This window comes from Lepidochelys kempii, chromosome 1, assembly GCF_965140265.1.
Source record: "Lepidochelys kempii isolate rLepKem1 chromosome 1, rLepKem1.hap2, whole genome shotgun sequence".
Classification (NCBI taxonomy): Eukaryota; Metazoa; Chordata; order Testudines; family Cheloniidae; genus Lepidochelys; species Lepidochelys kempii.
In genome coordinates this window covers 241,927,756-241,954,387 of record NC_133256.1, presented here as the reverse complement: position 1 = coordinate 241,954,387, position 26,632 = coordinate 241,927,756, and the positions used below count along the sequence as shown (strand labels likewise).

General features: G+C 45.4%; 1 protein-coding gene across 8 annotated transcripts in view; it reads right to left on the bottom strand.

Moving 5' to 3' along the window:
- The window catches only part of KDM5A (lysine demethylase 5A), a 95,194-nt gene that overhangs the window by 24,429 nt on the left and 44,133 nt on the right, over positions 1 to 26,632 (bottom strand). For 7 of the 8 annotated variants that reach the window (XR_012155918.1, XM_073320852.1, XM_073320871.1 and 4 more), the window contains 6 exons: positions 12,148 to 12,503; positions 11,456 to 11,594; positions 10,280 to 10,459; positions 9,750 to 9,905; positions 4,405 to 4,956; positions 3,529 to 3,672 (listed from right to left, as the gene is read on the bottom strand). Coding sequence is in view for 7 of the 8 variants with exons in the window: in XM_073320852.1 (XP_073176953.1) it covers positions 3,529 to 3,672; positions 4,405 to 4,956; positions 9,750 to 9,905; positions 10,280 to 10,459; positions 11,456 to 11,594; positions 12,148 to 12,503 (1,527 nt within the window). In the remaining variant the exon portion in view is untranslated. The remainder of the gene's footprint in view (positions 1 to 3,528; positions 3,673 to 4,404; positions 4,957 to 9,749; positions 9,906 to 10,279; positions 10,460 to 11,455; positions 11,595 to 12,147; positions 12,504 to 26,632) is intronic. The other variant, XM_073320910.1, reaches the window with a different exon arrangement.

Here is a 26,632-nt window from a genome sequence, read left to right as displayed (position 1 = left end):
CAAGGAGATGCTTGTGGGAAAATACAACTAGTGAACAACAAAAGCTGGCATCTTTGGCAGAGCAGAGGTGTACAGTTCTATATGAGAGAATGGATAAAAGGTACTGCACAGAGAAGCCATGAAGGAATTTAGAAATGAAGAAAAAATAGGTTTGTGCTTGCGGCGGTGAAAAAGGGGGAACACTGGCAGGAGGATGTAAACAGGAGGGGGTGACATGGTCTAAGAAATAATTTAAGATGATATTTACAATAGCTTTTTTAACAGATTTTAAGGTGGCAGGATGGCATTTATTAAGACCAAAGAGGAGAAAGCGGAGACATGATATACTGAGGGTTAGCAGCCTGGACACAGGAAAGACCAGATTTTAGAGAGACGTTATGCAGGAGTTAGTGGCAAGATTTAGGTATGCGTTGGTTGTGAGAGTCTAGAAGGGACAGAATTGAAGAGGACACAGATTATAGTGCTGCGTGACAAAGAACTGTGTTGCCCACAGTGGCTGGGGGAAAAAAGAGGGGATCAAGAGCTCAAATATTAGTCTTAAAACTGAGTTTCATTCCATGTAAGCATTTAAGAAGGAGTAAGCTACACAGTAATGCAACCTGCAGAAAACTCTAGAGTTGAAGCAGGAACATCGGAAGAAAAATACAAATAGCCCTAGAGAAGTGAGAAATATGGGAAGAAGTAGTGACCTTCAGCTTGGGGAAAACATTAATATATCTGGGCAAAAACTCTGAAACGTTCAATGGGAGAGAGAAAACTGGAAAACTAATGCTCAAAGAGGTGACAGTGGAGATTAAATCAAATATGAGTTTGCATTTCAGGACAAACAAGTCAAAGCAATTTTGGTTCCATCAAAGCTGAAGGCAAGAGTCCACCCTCATCTACAAATCTGGTGAAACGCATCAGGAATACTGTGTCCTGTCCTGGACACCACCTTATCAAGCTTGCAGGGAGTCCAGAAAAGAATAATTAAGAGCCTCTTATGATTACAGTAATCAAGTATTTATGGAGTTAACAACCAAAGATGCAGGGGAAAGTGTAAAACTAGATGTTATGGGATGAACCACAATTGGGTGGAAAACTGTAATCGAAGAGAAGTTATCAATATTTGCTATCAAACTGGGAGGAAGTATCTGGAGGGGTGCTGTAAAGGTCTGTGATGGGTCCAGTACCATTCAACATTTCACTAATGATTTAGGATTATGGAGTAAAGAGTATGCCTATAAAATTAATGATGACCCCAAGGTGACAGAGGTTTGAAGAACAGGATTAAAGTTCAAAATGACCTTAATAAAGTGGAGAATTGATCTGAAATCAACAAGATGAAATTCAAAAAAGACAATCACCTGGTAAGGAAAAAAATCAAATGTACAAATACAAAATGTGGAATAACTAGCTAAGCAGCAGTACTGCAGAAAAGGATCTGGTGGTTATAGTGGATCACAAAGTGAATATAAGTCAATAACGTGATGCATCTTTAAAAAAGCTAATATTATGGGTTTCGTTAACAGGAACATCATATGTAAGACACAAGAGGTAACTGTCCCACTTCTACTCAGCACTGCTGAGGCCTCAGCTAGAGCACTGTGTCCAGTTCTGGGTGCCACAACTTTCTAACTATTCAGATAGTTATGCACTGGAATAGGTTTCCAAGGGAGGCTGTGGAATCCAATCGCTGCAGATTTTTAAGAACAGGGATAGTATAGGTTTCCTTGGACCTGCTTCACTGCAGGGGGTTGCACTAGATGACCTCTGGTCTCCAGCCCTACTTTTCTATGAGTCTGTGAGCCTATGAAATTAAGGAGATTTACAGTTGAAAACTCAGCCAATTTCATTGTCAAAAAAAATTTATCTAGCTATGAAATAGTCTCAGTCCCATTGCCTGGGGCATGCAGAACAAAGACTGGTTACAGTACAAGTTAAGCATTTTCAAGGCAATAATCCTGCATTAACCAGGGGAAGTACCAGATTATTTAACAGGCCTTTCCATCTCTCATTTTATGACTCTACAAAGATTTCAGAATTATAGGATTAAATAATAGATTTTGAAACCCCATGACTGCAGATTGCATTCCCTAAAATCCAAGCAGCAGCCCTGCAAAAAACTCACAAGCATTTTCATCTTTCCCAGCATGTCCTTTCTTATTACAGCCCAGTGAACCTCCACATCTTTCAGAAAAACCTCATCACTGTGCAAGGAAAAGCTTTAAAATGTTTGGAATTTTTTTTTAAATGATAGTTTAATTAAATGCCAAACTAACTGCAACCCCTAATTTCTAAATTTCCCTCACTGACATCTCACACGGGATTACAGAAAAATTATGTTGCATTTTTTCTTGACTGCTGCGGGCAGTTATATAGAGAGTAAGTTGTTTAAAAAGTTGAAGAGTCTGACGAGTGCTAAAAGTAATAACTAAAAAAAGTGAGGCAGATCAGGACTGAAAAAAATGAGGTCCCTTCAACAATTATAGAATTTATCTTTAAAACAAAACCCTCAAAATCAAGATGTTTCATTGCCTTTTAAGGTAATCTCTACAGTATCTAATGGAACCTCAAATTTTCTCAGCATTATGCCTCATGAAGGAAATACAATGCTGCATCACTAAGGTGACCACCTGCACTAAGAGAACACTGTTTCACATTCTTCACTGAAAACAGTGAGCAGCATCTCAGAGAACAGTTTTACTTTTCATTTTAATATAGTCTCACTGAAAACACACTTAACTACCTAAGGCGGTATGACTAATCTCTGCAGTTTTCTCATGAAAATTCTTCTGCAGCAAAACCATTTCTGAAGCCTATGGATAAGTGCAGTTTTAGTTTCTGAATCAGTTCCAGGAGCTTAGTTTACATATAGATCCAAAGCTGTAGTCCGGACCTCCTCCACATGGTGGGAGTGAACAGCTCCACCTCCTCTGCATGCACAAGTGGGGAAGGGAACAGATGGATAGCGAAATGCCAAAGGAGATGGATCACCAGAAAACTTCTTATAGAACGTGGAGTTTTCAAATCCCACTTTCTGCTACACTGTAGCTTGGTGAAGAGCTCCTGTTTTGGGTACTAATTTAATCTGTGACAAGTATACAACATCTGTGAAAAGGTACAAAATCAAAACATGGCTCCCATCCTGATCTGCATAGCATAAAATACAATTCCTCCAGTCTACTTGTGGCTCCAAATCCCCAAGAAGTGCAAGTATCTAGAATTTAGTAGCACTAGAAAAGTGTTGTTTTAAATCTAGTCACACAATACGTTATGGAGTTTTGACTACGAATGTTACGACCAAAAATGTTCAGCACTCCAAATCTATAATGTACAGATGAAACCCATCAAAAACCTCTCCTAACAGGCACATGGCCACACTATGTATCTTATGTCTTACATCTTGTCTACAAATAGAAATACAAAGTGGATTAAACTAACTTGGAAAAGGTACCCTTATTCCAGAAAGGCAATGTTCACACATGAAGTTATTCCAGAATAACTCCATATACAGAAAAGCCCTTAGCACCCATGCAACGTTATTACCTTTATATCATAGCCATATGTCTCCCTGATGTCTTCATCAGAATCTGTTTCTTCATCATCATAGTCCATCGTCTGCCGTGGGGATGATGACACACTCCCTATCACACGGTTAAAAGCGGATTGCTGGAAACTAGTCAGATGACCCTAAGTGACAAAGGGAAAATATGAATGGAGCAACAAACAAATGGATACAGTATGAAGCTGCAGCAAAAATCACTGCTGGGGAGAATGATTATACGAAGGCTAGTTGCCCTCCTTTCAGAAATACAGTCTGTACATGCATAGCAGAACCCAAGCAAAACTGTCACCATATCTTAAGGTCTGGGCAAAAACCTGGGATGATGTCAAGGAATAAACCACAGAGGATTAATTTTTTTTATCTTCTCCAATCCTTTTGAGAAATACTGGCTGACAGTCCTACTGACTCCTCATTTTATCCAGAACTGTCAGAACACGGTCAGTGGTAGCACAAACTTCTTTCTCACCACTGCATCATCTCAGTATGCCCCAGTCTTGATATGGAGGAAACATTTTTAGCAGCTGTAGAAAATCTGCAGTCCTCCCTGAAACTGCCAAAAAGGTATCAACTGCTTTATGGACAGCTATCTACTGGGAACAGTACTGAGGCCAACAACATTTCTTACAGGCCACTCAGCTTGCCAGACAGTACTGGCATTTAGATGCCTCAAGTGTCTTATAAATACCTAAGCCTACTGATGACTTCTTGTCATTACCTGGGAGCTACATTCAAATCAATGACCTAAACGACTGACGCATCTAATGCTCAACACAACTGCTTCTTTCCCAAAGTGCCCCTAGAAAGACTGACAAATCACAGTGAAGAGGTAAAGAGTAGGATACCCCTGCACACCCTACCTGTAGGTCAGGGTTAGCTGCTGCTTTCTGTAGCTCTGCACTGATTATCTTCTCTGTTTTCTCCCTGGCTGCTTGCTCCACCATGCGCTGGCTGAGAACAGAAAGCTTGGCCAAAGCAGAGGACAGTTCATCAGTGGCCAGAGCCTGCCGTGCTCGATCCTGCCAGCTCATGGCACGTTCTGTCAGGCACTGCAATGCCTCCCCCTCAGGCAACCGTACAGGTAGCTTCTGCAGGGACACCAGCAGAGACAAGATGGTTTCAAGTCGAGGCCTTCGAGAACGCATGCAGAGTGGGCACAAGAATTTGACTTCTTTGGCCTGCCAGCTGGAGCCCTTCTTTTGGGAACTGGTTTTGGGGAGGGGCACACAACTGCTATGAAACCAGTCCTTGCAGAGCTCACACTGTAGCATGAACCCACTAGCCGTTTTGCGACAGATGCAGAACTTGACTTCCTCTATGTGGTCCACCATGGTCATCTTGGCCAGGTTAGCTGCCCTTAGGGCATGCATGGCTTCGATCTCCTTCTGCTCCCGGTCCTTGAATACAGCCACCTGCACAGCACAGAGAGTGATAGCCGATAACCCTTCACAGCAAATGGACACAAGGTTTTGCTACCAGAGTAAACAACACTGAAAGGCAAGGACATATCAAGAATCTCCTAAGCACAGTGACTCAAAAACCAGAAGAAAATGCAATTCTAATTACAATTTCCTCCCCAGAACCCTACTATTCCCCGACTTTCTGACATATCAGCACCTAACATTTATACAGTACCTGTCTTCCCAAAAGCTTCCAAAGCACTCTGCAAACATAAACAGAGACCCATGCTGTACCAGGCAACACTTTCCACTGAAATGCAGCCACCTCTCAAGTGAAGCACTGGCCTAAGAATTACTGCAATGCCGCATTTTCCAATTTAAATTGCAGGGGGAAATTAGAGGACAAAATGTACTTAAACTGGAATTTGGATTTTCCCCTCATAAAAAACATTTTGCCTCAGAAGTGCTGCAGTTCTGCCTTTTGCCCACCAGAGCCTGCTGTGGCTCCAGAACAGCCAGCTGCACTAATAGGACCGTTCTAGCACCACAGTGGCCTCTAGTGTTCAAAAGGCAGAACTGCAGCATCTCTTAGGCAAAAAGAAAAGGAGGACTTGTGGCACCTTAGAGACTAACCAATTTATTTGAGCCTAAGCTTTCGTGAGCTGTGAGCTGTAGCTCAAATAAATAAACTCTAAGGTGCCACAAGTCCTCCTTTTCTTTTTGCGAATACAGACTAACATGGCTGTTACTCTGAAACCTGTCTTAGGCAAAATGTATTTTATGCAGGGAAATACAAAATTCTATGCCCAGTGCTGCAGAATTCCCCCAGGAGTAGAATTCATCACAGCATCCTGCCTGTGGAGCCAGGTAAGGACAGAGTGGGGAACACAGGGCTGCTAGGGGGTCTCAGACTAGGGTTCAGAAAGGCATGGGGGGGACAGACTGGAGCTAGTGAGGTGACAGCGTTGAGCCTGGGACGGTGGCTGCAGAGACCCATGGGGATGAGGGGTGTGGGGACAGGGGCAGATGTGCCTGACTGAATGGGAGAGGCTTGGGGTCAGCCAGGGTCTGAATGCGGGAAGCTTCTCAATACCCATACAATCCCCCTCCCCCCGACACATCCCCGCAAAGAAAAACCTCCCACCTACACCCAACAGGTTCACTCCTAGGGTCCTTCCCTCTCCCTTCAGCTCCTCTGTTACTGCTGACTCCCTGAAGCCTTTGCACGGCTTCTGACAGGTGCAGGAAACAGTCTGTCTGGTAATTTAAATTAATTACACAAATTAATTTAAATTACACAAATTAATTTAAATTAATTACACAAAGTTCTATATTAATATGCCTCATAAGGAATCTATTTGTCAAAAAAAATTAGCAGAATCTTTTTTGGTATTTTTGGTCTGTACTGTTACAGACATACACAGATATTTTGAAATAAGTTACCAAAATAATTGTAACTGGCATGATTATATTGTGTTATTTTAACAAATAAAATATACAGAATTTTGAAATATTGTGTGCAGAACTTTAATTTTTTGGCGCAGAATTCCGCCAGGAGTATTCCACATGAAAGACAATGGGCTCTTTAATGACCACAAGGAGACAGGGGCTTGGATCTAAGACAAGTCACCAACAGCACAGTGCCCCACCTCACCCTCCCTATGCAATATAATTAGGCATAGGTTTAAAACCAATTCAGAGAGAAGATTTCAGAGTAGCAGCCGTGTTAGTCTGTATTCGCAAAAAGAAAAGGAGTACTTGTGGCACCTTAGAGACTAACCAATTTATTTGAGCATAAGCTTTCGTGAGCTACAGCTCACTTCATCGGATGCATTCAGTGGAAAATACAGTGAGGAGATTTATATACACAAAACATGAAAAAATGGATGTTTATCATGCACACTGTAAGGAGAGTGATCACTTAAGATGAGCTATTACTGGGGGGGGTGGGGGAGGGAGAGGAGAAAACCCTTTGTAGTGATCATCAAGGTGGGCCATTTCCAGCAGTTAACAAGAAGGTCTGAGGAACTGTGTGTGGGGGGGGGGGGGTGGGAGAAATAAACAAAGAGAAATAGTTTTACTTTGTGTAATGACAGCCCCCCAACCTAAAGAAGAGTACCCAGAACTCACCTACTACAGGACAGGCCCAACAAAGAAAATAACAGAACGCCACTAGCTGTCACCTTCAGCCCCCAACTAAAACTTCTCCAATGCATCATCAAGGATCTACAACCTATCCTGAAGGACGACCCATCGCTCTCACAAATCTTGGGAGACAGGCCAGTCCTTGCCTACAGACAGCCCCCCAAACTGAAGCAAATACTCACCAGCAACCACACACCACACAACAGAACCACTAACCCAGGAACCTATCCTTGCAACAAAGCCTGTTGCCAACTGTGTCCACATATCTATTCAGGGGACACCATCATAGGGCCTAATCATATCAGCCACACAATCAGAGGCTCGTTCATCTGCACATCTACCAATGTGATATATGCCATCATGTGCCAGCAATGCCCCTCTGCCATGTACATTGGTCAAACTGGACAGTCTCTACGTAAAAGAATAAATGGACACAAATCAGATGTCAAGAATTATAACATTCATAAACCAGTCGGAGAACACTTCAATCTCTCTGGTCACTAGATTTCTGACCTAAAAGTGACAATTCTTCAACAAAAAGACTTCAGAAACAGACTCCAACGAGAGATTGCCGAATTGGAATTAATTTGCAGATTGGATACAATTAATTTAGGCTTGAAGAGAGACTGGGAGTGGTTGAGTCATTACACAAAGTAAAACTATTTCCCCTTGTTTATCCCCTCCCCCACCCCCAGTGTTCCTCAGACGTGCTTCAGAGTAACAGCCGTGTTAGTCTGTCTTCGCAAAAAGAAAAGGAGTACTTGTGGCACCTTAGAGACTAACCAATTTATTTGAGCATGAGCTTTCGTGAGCTATAGCTCACTAAGGTGCCACAAGTACTCCTTTTCTTCAGACGTGCTTGTTAACTGCTGGAAATGGCCCACCTTGATTATCACTACAAAGGGTCCCCCCCCCACACACTCTCCTGCTGGTAATAGCTCATCTTAAGTGATCACTCTCCTTACAGTGTGCATAATAAACACCCATTTTTTCATGTTCTGTGTGTATATAAATCTCACTGTATTTTCCACTGAATGCATCCGATGAAGTGAGCTGTAGCTCACGAAAGCTTATGCTCAAATAAATTGGTTAGTCTAAGGTGCCACAAGTACTCCTTCTCTTTCAGAGACGAGAGCATCACCTACTGAAATCACCACCATCCTTCCCTATAGCACCAGGGTGTTCCTTAGCGTCTCTCATCCAAGTAAAGACATGGTCTAACCATGCTGAACTTGAGATTTGATGGATGATCACAAAGGCTGCGAGTGTGTCACAGAGCCACAGATTCTGTGACCTCCATGACTTCTGCAGCCAGCAGGTGCGACTGACCCGAGGGCTGCCAGAGCAGCCCCGGGGCCAGCTACAACAGCCCTGCCCCCAGCAGCAGTGGCAACCCTGGGCCACTCCACCCCCCACAGCACCAGTGGGCACCCCAGAGCCCTCCCTCCAGAGCAGCAGCTGCACCCCCAGAACACTCAAGATTTAGTCTGGGGAATAGTACAAGTCATGGACAGGTCACATGGCTGTGAATTTGTTTCTTGCCCATGACCTGTCAATGACTTTCACTAAAATTACCCATGATTAAATCTTAGCCTTAATGATCACGCATACGAAGCGGCATAACTGCAGGCTCTCAGCCTGTGCCAATTTTCCTCACTCCTTTAGGAAGGAAATCTAGATGATGTTTATTGGGCCCTCACTTTAATTTCTGGTATCATCCACTCACTATGGATTTGTCTTGCATAACATTTTTCTCAATTGAAAAAAACCAAACCAAAAAAATACCCCACCAACTCTCCTCTCCCTTCCCCACTCCCTCCCAAAGAAGACTAGTACCAGGCAACAAGTGATTCAACCCTATTTTTGAAGTTTGTGTGGGAGGAGAACGGAATAGCTTCATACATACGTAAGAGGGTTTTTAGAACATAACGGCTGCCATCTGCATTAAAGATCTGAGAGAAACCATAACGGTCTCCTTATATCAATAATGTGACGACCTCATCTACTGGTAAGTGGCTATACAGCCCTTAGTGAGGAAAATTCTGCACATCCCTACCAAATGGGGGGAAAAAAACTTCTCAAATACTTCATCTACTTGCACCAACATTTTGCTTTAAACAGGTCTGCTTCTTTAACTGTAGTTTCTGAAGGCGACATTGTTTGGGTAGAACTTAGTTCAGTTTGGCGCATGGCAGGGTCAAATCGAATGACGTCTTTTTCACGTTGCTTTTTGTGGGTGGTGGGAGCTCATTCTTTTCAGGTTTCAAAAAGGTTTCAGTTTATGTACATGAAAGGTGAATGGAACCCCACCATTCAACATAAATGGTGAATTTATTAACCCTTGTTCAATTGAAGCTTTCCTTAGCAAACCCCCATTCTACCCCAACATATTTTCTCTGAATTGTACTTCCCTCTTCTCCCACTGTCCAAATGTGTTTAAAACATCCCTAACACACATGAACTGCTTTTATCAGGCCTAATACTAAGATATTCATTTTAGTGGGATTCATGTAATGGTCCTCAAAATTTCCACAAGGACAAGAACACTTAGCAGGCTGGACTTTAAATTCAAGTGAGCTAGTAGTGGTTAAAATACAGACAGGATCTCTCAAAAGCCCCCAAGCTGCAGAAGACACCAGCCCTTTTACACAGCTCCTTACCACAGATGCAGTGTCCCTGGCTTCCTCCAGACCATCCTCCAGTTCACTCAGGGATTCCAGATCAAGGTCTTTGTCCTTCTCCATTAACTCCTTCACCCTCTTCCGTCTATTCTTACTACTTCCATAAATCCCAATATCATTCCGGGGGCTCAGAACCTGTAAACACAAAGGAAGCAATGTAAAACCCAAGGACACTAGTCAGATGAACCGATAGAAGGCACTGGAGCACAGATGAGAACAATATACTATGGAATGATTATACATCATAGAATAAACTCTTTTTCCTTCTTGCCACAAAGCACGAGTTCTACTCCACCTCCTTAACAGTAATAGCAGAAACCCTCAGTACACAAACTCACCCAAAGGAGACTGTACGTGACCATGTCCCTCCTTCATGTGGAACTGAAATTTCTGTTTGACCCTACCTTCATACGGAAGGGTAACCTATAACTCATACGCCCACTTCCAAGGTTGCAGAGGGACGTCAAAGCCAATTTCCCGCCTCTGATATATAACTGACTGTTGCTCACCTGTAACAGGGTGTAGCTTGAGTTCTTCTTCAAGAAAGTCCTTGCCGTGCGTTCCCTCCAGGCACGGGCTGCTGCTACCTGTGACTCCACCTGTGGCAAGGCATCAAGACGTACGGGTATCGGACGGCCTTTTGCAGACAAGCTCTCCAGCTGCTCCAGATAGGCATAGTTGCTACAGTTCTGGGGTAGAACACAATACTCTGAACCACAGAACTCCAGCACTAAACTTAGTCATTGACCAAACTTTGCCCTGAAACCCACCCCACATCTGATTAATATTTTGATAGCTATTCCTGTGTAATATAAACTTCCCATTTAATGGATAATCTCTGATGGAACTGGCTGGCTCAGGGAACTAGTAATCAGACGCCATTTCATCTCAGTTGCTTGTTCAAAGCCAACCAGGTTAATAGTAACCCAAAGTTACTAGCTGATCGTTGCTCAGTAGCCCATGTGAAATGAGTTGATAGTTCTCAGTCTACCTCCCAGTAAACATGTGACTGCATCAAAAACACAGCACCACCACCAATGGCAGTCTCAGCCCAGAGGTCAAGAACTGCATGGACCATGGAGACAACTCCCTTCTCTTCCCTAAAGGTGACCCCTCTTAGCCAAGGCTGAGGCACATAGGTAGGGTAGTGCCAAAGGGACACTTAGACTTCTGTTGCTCATGTTGTACCTATTCTGTAGACAGAAGACTTCAGTCTCCAGGGCTGTCAAATCTGGCACCTTATGAAAACACTAAATACATGTGGAATAATCAAAATTTTAAAAAAATCCTTTGCACAGTCAGGCTCAATGACTTGGACACCAGGATATACTAAGTCTTGCATCACAGCTATACCATCTCCTGTGGCAATTTGTAGACCAAACAATATTAAAACCAAATAAGGGCCTTGTACAGAGATGCATTTGGGCCAATTGAGAAAACTAATGGCCTTTGTGGTTCATAGTGGGATGCCTATAGGAAAGCAGAAAAGAAAGGAACAGGTTTCCCATGCGGGAACAGATGGCAGCCCAGAACGAAGAGCAAAGAGTTAAAACACGGAAAGAACAAGGTAAGCAAGTTTAAAAGTTCAAATAAGCTTCCCTTCCTCTCTGACCTCCTTCAAGGACAGAGTCGTTAAGAGAAAGGAGCACAGTCCAACAGATTCCACTGCCTGCTATTAGCCCTACCTGAATGGCCTCCACTTTGGCTGTCCAGTCTCTAGCTCGTTGCAGGGCTTCTCTCAGTGCCAATACATTGGGCAGGTAAGCTGGGATGTTCTTTGCTTCATTCACAATGCTTTCCAGGGCCATCATACTTTGTCGTGGTCTAGCATAAGGAAAAACCTGATTCCAGCCTTATATCTCAACAAAGTGTCAGTGAAGTGAGGTCAGGTGGCAGGGCCGCTGTATCACTACACTAGTGCAAGATACCACAGCGCTGGTCTTGGAGGGGGCTGTTCACTACTAAATGCCAGCAGAGATGAGAAAGTTGATGGCCTATTCACCACTAAGGTCAGAGAACACTGCATCAGCAACTGACCTCAAATTCTATCTTATGACCTTGACAGGAAGCTGGTGGTGGTGACAATCTCACGACCGTAAAGAAACAGCAGCAAAGTCATTCTGGGAATGCTTAGGTCACCTCCCTGGGCCACTGCCAACCCCAAGAGGTCATCATCTCTACTACAACAGTTCACTACCTTCAGTTTAAAAACTTAGTGAGACAGACAGTATCAAACAGTGAAGAAACTGGCTAGATTTTCACAGCCCCGCTCATCACTACGTTCCTAAGACAGACAGGATATTCACTTAAGGGGACATTCTCCTTCGAACTAAAGAGGACTTTTATCACACAGTATAGCTACCAAGTGAATGCTCACCTTGCCTGCAGGCAGACCTTGGCCTTCTCTTCCCATCTCTCGGACACTGTAAGCAGCTCCTGCAGCTCAGCCATGGCCTTTTCTACAGCATGATGTGGTGCCAGCCCCACACCTGAGTCAATCAGCTTCTTCATCACATCCAGAGTGACCCTCTGAGGGTCCGAGAGAGTCAACCTCACCTCATCCAGCCAACGTGCCTGCTGCAGCTCTTGCTTTAGCCGGGGCAGTTCCGGAAGTTCCACATAGAGGCCAGAGCCCATGTCTATCAACATTTGCAGCTTGGAAGAGTCTGGGATCTCATCCATCATGGCTTCTTGAGCACGCTCGTGAAACTCCTCCACATCATCCAAAAGGTTCTGAAACAGATGTACAGCAAGCATAGGCAGCCATTCAGCTACAAATATGCACAGTAGAATCAAAGCAAGAGCTGTCTAGCTGGTCAACCAGCTGTGTCAACTTAAAATGACCAGTCATGTAAAGGTTCATAGCTATCTGGACTATTAAACCATCAACACTCATAGCTACAGGCAACAGATTATCTAAACTAAACACGTACCAGTGTTTGCTAACCAACTCAGGATGGTAGAAAAATGCATAATAAGAACCAATAGCTGGAAGCTGAAGTCAGACAAAAGCAAACTAGAAAGTTAGAAATCAGGCACATTTTTAACAATGAAGATGATTTACCATTGTAACAAAATAGCAAGGGAAGTGGTGGATTCTCGATCTCTTGGACTCTTTATATTAAGACTGGATGCCTTTAAGGAAGATATGCTTTAGCCAAACACTAGCACAAGTTATTGGCTTCAGCACAGGAGTGACTGGGTGAAATGTAAGGGCTGGTGATACGCAGGAGGTCTGACTTGATGATCTAATATAGTCTCCTCCAACCTTAAACTATGTATCTAGTGGAAAACAGCGGGGGGGGGGGGCGCCGAGGGAAAGAACAGGTTTGTTTATTTTGCAAATCCATTGATGGTGGAATTGCGTGGATGGGTGACCACTGTCCCTTTCATCCAATACATAAAAATGAGTAACATTAGTGCCCATGTCCACCACCTACTTAAGAGGAACACCTGCAGTTGCAAATAATCTCATTGTTTCAGAGCCCTCTAATCTTCAGAGAGCCAACAAGCTTCTGCTATGTGACACCCCAAATTTGCAAGTTAATGACTTTACATCATGTTCTTTATTGAATGGGACACTTAGGCCTGGCCTATACACAGTTTTTGTTACGGTTACAATTATTTTGATGAAAAATTAACCCTCTAACTGAGATAGCTACTCCGGAACAACCCTGGAGGTGGACATAGTTATGCATGCTTATTTTGGTATAGCTTACTCCTCTACTCATTACAGGTGGAAGCTCTACCAGTCAAGCCCATTTATACTGGTATAACTATATCTATTCTAGGGAAGTTCATAGATTCATAAAGTCCATGGCCAGAAGGACCATTGTGATCTAGTCTGACTCCTGTATAACAGGCCATGGTATTTCCCCAAAACATTTCATAGAGCATCTATCTTTTAGAAAACATCCAATCTTGATTTAAAATTTGCCAGTAATGGTAGAATCCACAACAATTCCCAGTAAACTGTTCCAATGGTTAATTACCCTCATTGTTAAAAATTTATGGCAATCTCCTGGTTGTCATCTGGCAAGGCTTTTTCTCAATGAAACTGTCATAGATGCAATCAAATACCTAGATATGAAAGTACCAAGAAATATTAAGAACTAGTAAAGGTACATTTAAATCCTGTACTCTCTCAAGTATCTAATGATACAAATCGGTGGCATCCTCTTTCCCTGAGCCTGTGAAGAAGGGTACATACAATAAAAAAGATTCTGCCAAGGCTTCCCTGTATTCTAAGTGGCCCACTTGTATATACTCCCCTCCCCCCCATCTTATTTTAGAGAAGTTAACAACAACATTATTAGAGCCTCTCTCTGGAGTCCTGGTCAATGCCCGCTACTAACACTTAAATTCCAACTCCCTATAGCTAAGTGGATAGGGGGGATTGAGTTCCCAGACACCCCAAATTATTACTATGCTTTTATCGTGTTACAGGTGAAAACTGGTTCCAAAATGCAGACACACTTATACCCACATGGGTGGGTACCGATGCATCCAATTCCCCTTGCAGGTCTGCTGGGTTCCTCTTTTCATCTGATGGAGAAAAATAAGGTGCCTACAGTAGCAACCATGAGAAGTCTGGGCTATCCTAACTAAGTAGTACCAATTTCATCCTCACCATCATACAACAGCATATATCTAGGGTAACCCAGACTTGCAAATTTGGGGAAAAAAAATATAATTTGGAAGAACTAGCTGAGCAAGAGAATTATATGCATTTCCCAATTCCTCAAGGATGAGGGCTCTCTCTTTTCTAACACTAAAACAACTATCTCATTTGCCACCTTCAGCAGAGTGACAGTACTTACAACACTTACTAATGTATCAATTTGGTCTGGATGTCCTAAGACTGCCAGAGGCCCCAGAGCTACTGGGTACAGCTTCATAAACTTCCAGGCCCACGTCCACAATGCATGCTTTACTAACAAAGAGGAACTCTATTGGTCTGGAGTTTTGTGAAAGCATTGCAAGGGAAGTTATCACAGCCTTTAAAAGAACCCCAATGGCAGAACATGTTACGGAGTGTTAAAAATGCTCCCGTGGATCTCAGGCTCTGATTGATATAGCAAAAGATTCTATTCCAAATCTACGGGGTGCCACAAAGGTTGTGCAAGATGGGGGCCTTGTCCTTGCATATTTGTTGGTGCTTTAATAAAGAAAAAGGAACTCTGATGCATGTGTTGTGAGACTGTCCAACAGTCAGCTGCAAAAAGAGGGGGACACAAGAGTGAAAATAGGGCTCTGCTTCAGCAACCTAGCCTCAGCTGAAAATTATATCCTAGGTAATTGTACCTAGTATGCTGGGTTTAACTCCACCACACAGACATTGACTCAAGGGCAACAATTATTATCATGTGCATGATTTTACAAAAATAGAGGAGTAGGCTTCTGCCCAGAACAGAGGAGTGGTATTTGAACCTGGTCTGAATTAGCAGCAAAAGAAATAGCTTATCAACATGGAAAATGATTATTTGAATTCAAAGAAATCTGGACCTCGTTTCTTGATGCATTTGGATAAAGAATGCTCTGAGCACTCAACTAATGCCAGACTTCCATTCCACAGGAACCCTTAACGTTCTCTTTGTTAAGCTAGAACAAATTGAGCGCCTTAAGTCTAATCACGATAAGGCAGGTTTTCTAATCCTTTAGTCATTTTTGTGTCTCTTCTTTGAGCCTGCTCCCATTTTTCAACCTTCTTCTTCCATTGTCAACACCAGAAGTGGACACAATATTCCAGCAGTGCCATAGAGAGGTAAAACAGGTAAAATAAAAAGTAAAATAGAGAGGTAAAATAGCCCCTCTACTCCTACTCAAGATTCCCCAATTTTTGCACCCCAGGATCACATTAGCCCTTTTGCCCACCTCATCATACTGGAAGCTCCTGATCAAAATCAGAGTCACTGTTTCCCAGGATAGAGTCCCTCCTCCTGTACATATGGCCTACATTCTTTGCTGCTACATGTACACGTTTACATTTAACCATATTAAAAAACACAATTAGCTTGTGTCCTGTCTACCAAGCCATCCAGATTGCTCTATCAGTGACCTGTAATCTTCATTATTTACCACTCACCAAATTTTTGCAACATCTGTAAACTTTATCAGTAATGATGTTGTGGTTTCTTCCAGATAATTAATAAAAACGTTAGACTAGGCCCAAGAACAGATTCCTGCGACCTCACTAAAAACACCCATTCAATGATTCCCCTTTACAATTACTTTTTGAGATTTATCAGTTAGCTATCTTTTAATCTATTTCATGTGTGTTAATTTTATGTAGTTCTGGGGTTGCTTTTTTTTTTTTTAATCGAAACATGTGATACTAAGTCCAATGCCTTACAGAAATATAAACCTATTACATCAACACTTATTTTTATCTAACTTGTAATCTTATCAAAAAAAGTATCAAGTTAGTCTGAAAGAATCTATTTTCTGTAAGTCCATGTTGATTGGCACTAATTACATTACTCTGCTTTAATTCTTTATTAATAGAGTCCCATATTCGCTGCTTTATTATCTTTCCCTGGATAAATGTCAGACTGACAAGCCTATAATTATCCAGATCATCCCATTTACCCTTTTCAATATTTTAAACATTTAAAAATTACCCTTTTTAAAGTGGTACAATTTGTGTATGTAGACAAGGCCTTCGTATTTTCAGATGCACTTGAAAATGAGCAGGACACATATTAGCAGATTGTTCATTTGAGGTACAGTTTCTAGTATGTGTCAGGCAAAACTGCATTTAAAACAACGCAGATAATCTGGTAAGGTGAGGGAAAACAGTTACTACCTTTTTGTAACTCTTGTTCTTTGAGAGGTGTTGCTCATGTCCATTCCATTCTACGTGAGCACATGCCCATGTGCATGGTCATCAAATTTTTTTGCCTTAGCAGTATCTGTAGGGCCAGTTGGGGCGCCCGTGAGTGCCGCACTCACGTGTTGGTATATCAGGCGCCACTAGCCCTACGCCCTCTCAGATCCTTCTTGCTGTTCCAATTCCAACAGAGGGGCAGGAAGGCGAATAATGGAATGGACATGAGCAACACATTTTGAAGAACAGTTACGAAAAGGTACGTAACCGTTTTTTCTTCTTCGAGTGCTTGCTCATGTTGATTCCATTCTAGGTGACCACAAGCCAGTGTCCATGAAGGTAGGCTTGGAGTGCAGTCTTGCAGCTTGCAGCACTGATCTGCCAAAGCCAGCGTCATCTCGAGCTTGCTAGGTAAGTGCATCATGAGAGATGAACGTGTGGACAGACGACCAGGTAGCAGCTCTACAGATCTCTTGGATTGGTACCTGTGCCAGGAAGGCCACTGACTATGCTTGTGCCCTGAGTGTGCTATCACGACTGCCAGCAGAGGCACCTTTCACAGCTCATCACTCTGGTGAATGCAGGCCTTAATCCAGGACGAAATCCTCTGAGCAGACACTGGGCGACCTTTCCTTCTGCCTGCCACTGCAACTAACAGCCCCCATGAGTCTCAACAGCACAAGATTCAGGTCCCAGGGAGGGATGGGATCCCAGACATGTAATAGTGATGCTCCAGGCCTTTCAAAAAACAGGCCGTCATGTTGTGAGGCCTGGTCTACACTACAAGTTTATGTCGGATTTAGCAGCATTAAATCTGAATTAACCCTGCACACATCCACCCAATGAAGCCATTTTTTCGACATAAAGGGCTTTTAAAACAGATTTCTGTACTCCTCCCCAACAAGGGGATTAGCGCTGAAAGAGACATCGCCGTTTTGAATTAGGGTTAGTGTGGACACAATTCGAAGGTAATGGTCTCCGGGAGCTATCCCACAGTGCACAATTGTGACCACTCTGGACAGCACTCTGAACTCTGATGCACTGGCCAGGTGTACAGGAAAAGCCCCGGGAACTTTTGAATCTCATTTCCTGTTTGGCCAGGCGAGCTCATCAGCACAGGTGACCAGGCAGTCCCAGAATCGAAAACGAGCTCCAGCATGGACCAAACGGGAGGTACTGGATCTGATCGCTGTACGGGGAGAGGAATCCGTGCTATCAGAACTAGGTTCCAAAAGACGAAATGCCAAAACATTTCAAAAAAATCTCAGAGGCCATGAGGGACCGAGGCTACATCAGGGACGCAACACAGTGCCATGTGAAACTTAAGGAGCTCAGGCAAGCATACCAAAGAATCAAACAGACAATCCGGGACAGAGCCCCAGACATGCCGCTTCTACGCTGAGCTGCATGCAATTCTAGGGGGGGCCGCCACCACCACCCCACCTCTGTCTGTGGACTCCGAGGATGGGAAACTCTGCCATGGCTGAGGATTTTGCAGATGGGGAAGATGAGGACGACGATGAGCTTGGGGAGAGCACACAGCACATCGTTCTCCCCGACAGCCAGGATCTTTTTATCACCCTGATTGAAATACCCTCTCAACCCAACGACGCCAGAGAAGGAACCTCTGGTGAGTGTACCTTTTTAAATATAATACACGTTATAAAAGCAAGCGTTTTTTAATGATTAAGTAGCCCTGAGGACTTGGGATGCATTTGTGGCCAGTACTGCTACTGGAAAAGTCTGTTAACGTGTCTGGGGATGGAGCGGAAATCTTCCAGGGACATCTCCATGAAGCTCTCCTGGAGGTACTCTAAAAGCCTTTGCAGAAGGTTTCTGGGGAAAGCAGCCTTATTCCGTCCTCCATGATAGGACACTTTACCACGCCATGCTAGTAGCAAGTAATCTGGTATCACTGCATGACAAAGCCTGGCAGCGTATGGTCCCAATGTTTGCTGGCATTCAAGCAACATCCGTTTTTTAATCTCTGTGTTATCCTCAGGAGAGTGATATCGTTCATGGTAACCTGGTTGAAATAGGGGAATTTGATTAAGGGGACATTCAGAGGTGGACGTTCCTACTGGGCTGTTTGCCTGTAGCAGTTAGCCACGTGGGGGGGGGGGGGGCGCACTGGTGCTGAGCTGTTTGCGTTTGGCTAGCAGGGATCTTCCCTGATACCAGCCAGGCGGTGGGGGGAGGGGAAAAGCGATCATCCCAGAGAATTGGATGGAGGGAGTGAGTTAGTTTGGTTTCTGCTGCTGCACATTAACAGGAAAAGTGCAGCAGTAAATGGCCAACTCAACAGGCTTTGCTTGGTATGGGAAAGGAGGGGGCTGCTGTTATGAAGGTTGCAGAAGGCAAAAGACTATGGCTTACCATGGCCACCTGCAAGCCGAATTCTGTTGCCCAGCCCTGCATGTGTGATCTTTAACACCAAAGCCGCAGACACTCAACATAAGATGCAAAATGCGACCTTGTACCAAAATCTCATGTGCTCCGAAAGGTGAATAGTGTTGTTCACCGAGAAAGAGTACAGCCATTGTTCTGTAAAATGTATCTTTTTAAACACTTCATTCCCTTTTTTTCCTCCAGCAGCTGCAAATGTTTCAAGCCTCCCTCCTCCATCCCAGAGGCTCTCTCAGATAAGGCGATGAAAAAAAACGCACGCGCAATTACATGTTCTCTGAGCTCACGCAGTCATCCGGTACTGACAGAACTGTGTGGAGGGACACAATACCAGAGTACAGGACGGTGGCCGATGAATGTGAGGAGAGGTGGCGGCAGGAAGATCAGAGGAGGCAACGCTGGGGCTACTGTGGGATCAAACGGACATGCTCCAGCATCTGGTGGAGGTTCATGAACGGCAGCAGGATCACAGACCACCGCTGCAGCCCCTCCTTACCTGCCTTCCCTCCTCCCCAAGTTCCATAGCCTCCTCACCCAGACGCCCAAGAACGCAGGGTTGGGGAGGCTCCGGGCACCCAACCACTCCACCCCAGTGGACAGCCCAAGCAACATAAGGCTGGCATTCAACAAGTTTTAAAGTGGCCTTTTCCTTCCCTCCTCCCCTCCTCCCACACCCTATCCAGGCTACCTTGTGAGTTATCTCCCTTTTTTTATAATCAATTAATAAAGAATACATGTTTTTTAAATGATAGTTACTATTTGCTTTGCAAGCAAGCTTGTGATAGAAGCCGGGGGGATGGGGGGGGTGGCTTACAGGGAATTAGAGTCAACCAAGGGGCGGGTTTTCAAGAAACAGAATGGCCCCCTCAAGGATAGAATTCAAAACCGGGTTTAGCAGGCCGTTGATTTCACGGAGGGAGGGAGGAGAAAATGAATACAAAACAAATCTGGTCTATTTCTTGTTTTGATCCACTTCATCTATCTTTATACACCTTGCTGGCGGCAGACTGGGCAGTACTACCGCTAGCCATCGTCATCACCTGGGTGCTCGGCAGAAGACGGTGCAGTATGACTGCTGGCCATAGTCTTCTGCAGGCTGCAGATTAAAAGACAGTGCACTGCCAGTAGGACTGAATCACCATGAGACGAAACTTAAAAGGGAAATGACCTGGCTGAGTCACTCCCATGTTTGCCCAGGCACCCCTGACCTCATCGAGGTCGGTTAAAAGAACACCCTGGACTACGTCAACGACGGCTACCAGTCATACTGCACTGTCTGCTGCCAAAAGGCAATAAACTGTTGCTGTGTAGCAATGCAGTACCGCGTCTGCCAGCACCCAGGAGACATACAGTGACGGTTAGCTGAGCGGGCTCCATGCTTGCCGTGGTATGGCGTCTGCACAGGTAACTCAAGAAAGAAGGCGCAAAACGATTGTTTGCCCTTGCTTTCACGGAGGGAGGGAAGGGGGGCCTGACAATATATACCCAGAACCAACCGTGACAATGTTTTAGCCCCATCAGGCACTGGGATTTCTACCCAGAATTCAAATAGGCAGCAGAGACTGTGGTAAATTCATGGTAAATAGGCCTAATGGCCTGTGATGGGATGTTAGACGGGGTGGGATCTGAGTTACGCAGGAAAGAATTTTCTGCAGTATCTGGCTGGTGAATCTTGCCCATATGCTCAGGGTTTAGCTAATCGCCATATTTGGGGTCGGGAAGGAATTTTCCTCCAGAGCAGATTGGAAGAGGCCCTGGAGGTTTTTCGCCTTCCTCTGTAGCATGGGGCACGGGTCACTTGCTGGAGGATTCTCTGCTCCTTGAAGTCTTTAAACCACGATTTGAGGCCTTCAATAGCTCAAACATAGGTGAGGTTTTTCAGGAGTGGCTGGGTGAGATTCTGTGGCCTGCGCTGTGCACAAGGTCAGACTAGATGATCATAATGGTCCCTTCTGACCTTAGTATCTATGAATCTATAAACTGTGAGATAGCTACCCACAGTGCAACACGCTGGAAGCTGACGGTTGCCTTGGTACTGTGGACACACTCCACCAACTACATGCATTTAGAGCATTTTTGTGGGGACACACACAATCAACGGTATAAAAACGATTTCTACAAAACCAACTTCTATAAATTCGACCTAATTTCGTAGCGTAGACAAGGCCTGAGTGAAAAATCAACCTGCCTTGGAATGAAGAGTGGGAAAGCAGAGATAGCGACCAGGTGGACCATAATTGACGACAGGGACAAACCTTGGGCATTTGAGGTGCAGCAGATAATACTGTATCTCCTGCAGTGGGGCCTGCTTGGCTTGTACACGCCACTCCAAAGCCCACCATGTAAACCTTTTCCATTTGGCCAGGTAAGTCGCTCTGGTGGAGGCTTTCCTGTTTTCCAGCAAGACCTGCTGAACTTGGGCCGAGCATCCGCACTTAAGACATGCAGCAACCAAGCCATCAAGTGCAGCACTGCCAGGTTCAGGTGCAAAACGCTGCTGTGGTTCAAGGCCAGAGGGCTAGCTGCAGCGGGGCAGCTACCAAAAGGTTTGGCAACATGCTGAACCCGTGCTGGCAAGGCCACACAGGGGCTATTAGGATAATCTTTGCTCTGTCCTGCTTGATCTTCACAAGGACCTTGAGAATCAACTGCATTGGCGCGAAGGCATACATCAGTGCCCCCGACCACGGAATGAGAAAGGTGTCTGATAGGGAGCCCCTGTCCATCCGGCAGACTGAACAGAACATGTGGCATTTCCTGTTCTGCCTGGACACAAACAGGTCCACCTGGGGAGTTCCCCCACCTCTGGAAGATTATGCTGACCACCTCCAGATGGAGCAACCACTCATGGCAAGGCGAGAAGGTCCTGCTGAGGTTATCTGCTAAAACGCTCCTGTTTCCGGGCAGGTGCAAGGCAACCAGATGAATGGCATGTCACACACAACATCCCAAAGGCGCAGAGCTTCTTGGCAAAGGGCCGATGACCTCACTCCACCCAGCCTGTTGATGGAATACATTGTGGTGGTATTGTCCATCAGGATCTGCACCACCTTTCCCTTCAGGTGGGTCAAGAAAGTCTGGCAGGCCAGGCAAACCGCTCTGAGCTCCCTGATGTTAATATGGAGAGCCAGATCATCCCACAACCAGCAGCCCTGAGTGCTTATCTCACTCAGGTGGGCTCCCCTGCCCAGGTCCAAAGCATTGGAGACCAGGGTCAACAATGGGGACGCAAAGGGAACTCCCTCCAATACCGACCCAGGGTTCAAAAACCAATCCAGGGATAACCTAATGTGATCTGGCACTCTCACTACCTGTTCTAGGTCAGGGGTCTTAAACATGCAGCCCATGGAGTTATTTGCTGCGGCCCGCCAAGCTCCCCACACACCACTTGCGCCCTCGAGTTATTTCCTGCAGCCGCCAGGCTCCCCTCACTCGCCACCCCTTCTCCCGCCAGTGCGCCAGATCCCCGCTCCTCTGCCTACCTCCAGGTGCTTCCCGCCACCAAACAGCTGTTTGACAGCACTTAGCGCTTTGCAGGAGGGAGTGGGGAGGACCGGGGAGCCGCATGCTCAGCGGAAGAGGCGGAGAAAAGGCGGGGCAGGGATTTGGGGAAGGGGTTGGAATGGGGTGGGAAGAGGCGGGGCCAGGGGCCGCAAAGTGGGAAGGGTCAGTGATGCAGCCCTCAGGCTGATGTACTAGTCCTCATGTGGCTCTCGTGGTGATTTGAGTTTGAGACCCCTGGTCTAGGTCATGCCTGTTGAGGATGTGGACTGATGCCAATCATGCTTGTAGGGGCTGGAGATGGAGCCAAGCATGACTGACCACCTAAGTTCATGCGGCCATGTGGCCCAACAACCGCAGATAGGTGTGAGCCGTGGTGAGTGGGTGATTCTTGACATGGGAGATCACATCCAACACAGCCTGAAAAGATGCTTTCAGAAGAAAGGCTTTGGCTCAGGTGGAGTCGAGAACTGCCCCAATGAACTCTATTTGCTGGACTGGCATTAAGGTGGATGTCCTGGTCCTTCATATATGATTCCCTCAGGCACCTGAGGCAGCTGCTGTGGGGGTCACTTACAAGCATAGGCCGGTTAGAATCCATGCAGGGATTAAACCCCAGAGACTTAAGGCATGCCCCACCTGGAGCGAAGTCCCCGCTGGAATTAACTTCTAACTACTTAACACTAACTACTATAAGAACAAACTATTTACAAGGCCCTAAGGCTCGAAGTTAGAAGAAATGAAACTGTTAGCCCTTGCTATGCAAGGAAAGGCACTCTGACTAATGACCACAGGCAGCAAGAAGGAACTGGGAGGGTGTAGGGGCACAGCACCCAATATACCGACACACGAGATGGCCCTACGGATAGTGCTAAGGCAAAAACTCCGATGACCGTGCATGTGCCACACCTGGAAGAACTTCTACTACAAATGCTGAAGTTGCTCTTGTGGAATGTGCTGTCAGGACAGGTGGAGCAGGATCCTTTGCCGGGTTGTAATATGCGGGGATGCAGGAGGTGATCCATGATAAAATTATCTGGGATGAGACGGGAAGACCTTTCATCCTGTCTGCAATGGCCATGAATTGTTGATTAGTTTTCTGAAATGGCTTAGCCCTTTCTGTGTAGCAGGCCAGTGCACCTCTAACGTTTAGCGAGTGGAGCCTTTGCTCTTCCCTGGTTGGCATGTGATTTTGGATAGAAGACCATTAGAGGAAGATGGCCTCATTGCTATAGAACTGTGAATCCACTTTTGGAAGGAAAGCTGGATGAAGACTCAATTGGACTTTGTCCTTGAAGTATACAGTGTATGTTGGTTCTAATCTGAGAAGACGGATCTCCAAGACTCTTCTGGAAGAAGAACTGGCCACTAAGGTAGTCACCGTCCAGGACAGGTAAAGCAAGGAGCAAGTCGCCAGTGGCTCAAATGGGGGTCCTGTCAGTTTTAATAATACCAGGTTGAGGTCCCAGGGAGAGATTAGTTGTTGGAGTACCTGGGGTACAACCTCTCAAGGCCCTTAAGAAATAGATTAGAGATGTTGTTTGAGAACGCAGATTGGCCATTTACCCAGGGATGAAAGGCTGAGATCACGTCAAGATAGACTAATAGACGCCATGGTTAGACCTTGTCGTTTCAAGGGCAGTAAGTATCCCAGAATGAAAGGTACCGATGATTGTGTAGATGAGACACCCTTCTGTGCATATCAGATAGGGAATGTCTTCCACTTTGCCAGATAAGTGGCTCTGGTAGATGGCTTCCTGCTCCCTATTAGGGCTTCGCGGACATGCTCAGAGCATGCTAGATCTGAAGAGCTCAGCCATGGAGCTTCCAGACTGAAGTTGGAGTGACCCAAGGTTCGGGTGATGCAGGTGGCTGAGGTCCTGAGAGATCCATCCTTCTATCGCTGTACCCAGACCTGGTGTCCCCACCAAGAGATCGAGGACAATGGTGAACCAATGCTAGGGGGCCACCAAGGTGACTTACGCTCTGTCTTGTTTGATCCTCAGCAGAACCTTGTGCATGAGAGGAATAGAAGGAAACGTGTAGAAGAGATAAGTTGTCCAAGGAAGGAGACTGCAAGAGATCCGGGGCTGTGCCTAGGAGAGAGAAGAACTGGAGATACTTCCTGTTGTGCTTTGTGGTGAACATCCAATGAAGTGAACTGTAGCTCACGAAAGCTTATGCTCAAATAAATTGGTTAGTCTCTAAGGTGCCACAAGTACTCCTTTTCTTTTTGCGAATACAGACTAACACAGCTGCTACTCTGAAACAGATCTATCTGGGGCGTTCTCTACCTCTGGAAAATGGCTTTCACGACATCTGGGAGAATGGACCACTCGTGGTGGTTGGAGAAGGATCTGCTGAGGTGATCCAATAGTTCATTCTGTGACCCCAGAAGATAGGAGGTCCTGAGGTGGATCAAGTGTGCTATGAAAAATTCCCACACGTGAAGCACTTCCTGGCACAGGGGAAAGGAGCGAGCACCTTCCTGCCTGTTGATATAAAACAACACCATTGTGTGGTCTGTGAGAACTGACACTTTCTTGCTGGAACATCTGGCAAGCCAAGAAAACTGCCTGAGCTCCCCAACGTGGATGTGTAGAGCGCGCTCTTCTGGAGACCAGAAGCCCTGAGTTCTGAGGGAACCCAAGTGAGCACTCCAGCCCATCAGTGAAGCATCTGTAACGACAGATATAGATGGTTGGGATCTTGAGAATGGGACTCCCAAGTGCACCGTCAATAGGTCTAGCCATATGATGAAAGCCAAGGAGACTAGTGTAACTTTAGCTTATTCATGTATCTATTGAGCTTTTGCAGGTCCAGAATTAGTCTGAGATCACTGTTGGCTCTTGGGATTAGGAAATAGCGGTTGTAGAACCCTTTGGCCCCTTAACTCCAGAGGAATGTCTTCCATGGCTCCCACCCGAAGGAGCCACTGCACCTCTTAGGCTAGAAGTTGCTCATGAGGATAGTGCCTGAAGAGGGACAGGGAAGAACTGAACTGAAGGGTATTTTCCATTTCTATCTTGCTTAGCACCCAGGAGGTCTGTCTTGAAATGGGCCCATGCCCAACAGAAATGGGATAAACGATCCGCAAATAAGGGGGAGCTTGGATCCAAGTTCTGCGCTGGTACGTCGTCCCTGAGCGGCCCATCAAAAGGCCTGCTTGGAACCCCCACAAAGTTGGGGAGGAGCAGCATGGACTCAGGCAAAGATTGGGGAGGCCTTCATCTAAAGTCCCTGCTCCTCTTCCTGTGAGAGTCCTGTCAGACAGGTGGCAGAAAGATTCGAGAGGCTGGGATGAGGCTTATAATGCTTCCTCATGGGTACCAGGGTATAAAGACCTAGGAACTTCAAGTTAGCCCTGGAGTCATTTAGGCCATGTTGCTTGGAAAAGACTCGAAACCAACAGACTGAAGTGCCCTCAAGGGGAAGGTCCTGCAGAGTCCATTGGACCTCATGAGGCAGGCCCAAAGATTGAAGCCATGAGCTCATTAATGTTGAGGTACTTGGTGCAGAGTCTCAATCTCCCAGTGCCAAGGGAGGTCTTAGCGCTGCTTCCATTAAGATGGACTTCAGCCTAACGTCTCAATCTTTTTTTGGCGGAGAGCTTAAAGCCCTACAGATCTTACAGTACTCCCACACATGAGCTTCCCCCAGGCACTAAAGGTGGCTGGAATGAAGGATTGCTCAAAGGCATAGCCTTGTTACAAGAGGCACAAGTCTTGAAGCCCAGTGACCGAGGCATGCCCTGGGGTAAAGAATAAAATGGAGAAATTCTAACTTTAACTACTAACAGAAACGTAACTATATACAAAAATAGACAGAAAAGCCCACTGAGAAAAGTACTTGTAATGCAAGGACAGTAGTTCCAGCAACCATCATGGGTGGTAAGAAGGAACCAACAGGGCGCAGGTCTGCAGGGGGCTTTATACCGGTGCTCTGAGCATGCAACATCGGAGCATATAAGAGCTGACCCGACAGATGCCACTGAGGGAAAAAGTTTCCAGAAGCTGTGCACCCTATACTGGAATGGACATGTGTAAGCACTCGAAGAAGAATCCCAAGTTTGAGTCAGCACTTTTGAGTCTACTCCTCAGGCCCAGAAGAGTCATGGCAAATATCTACT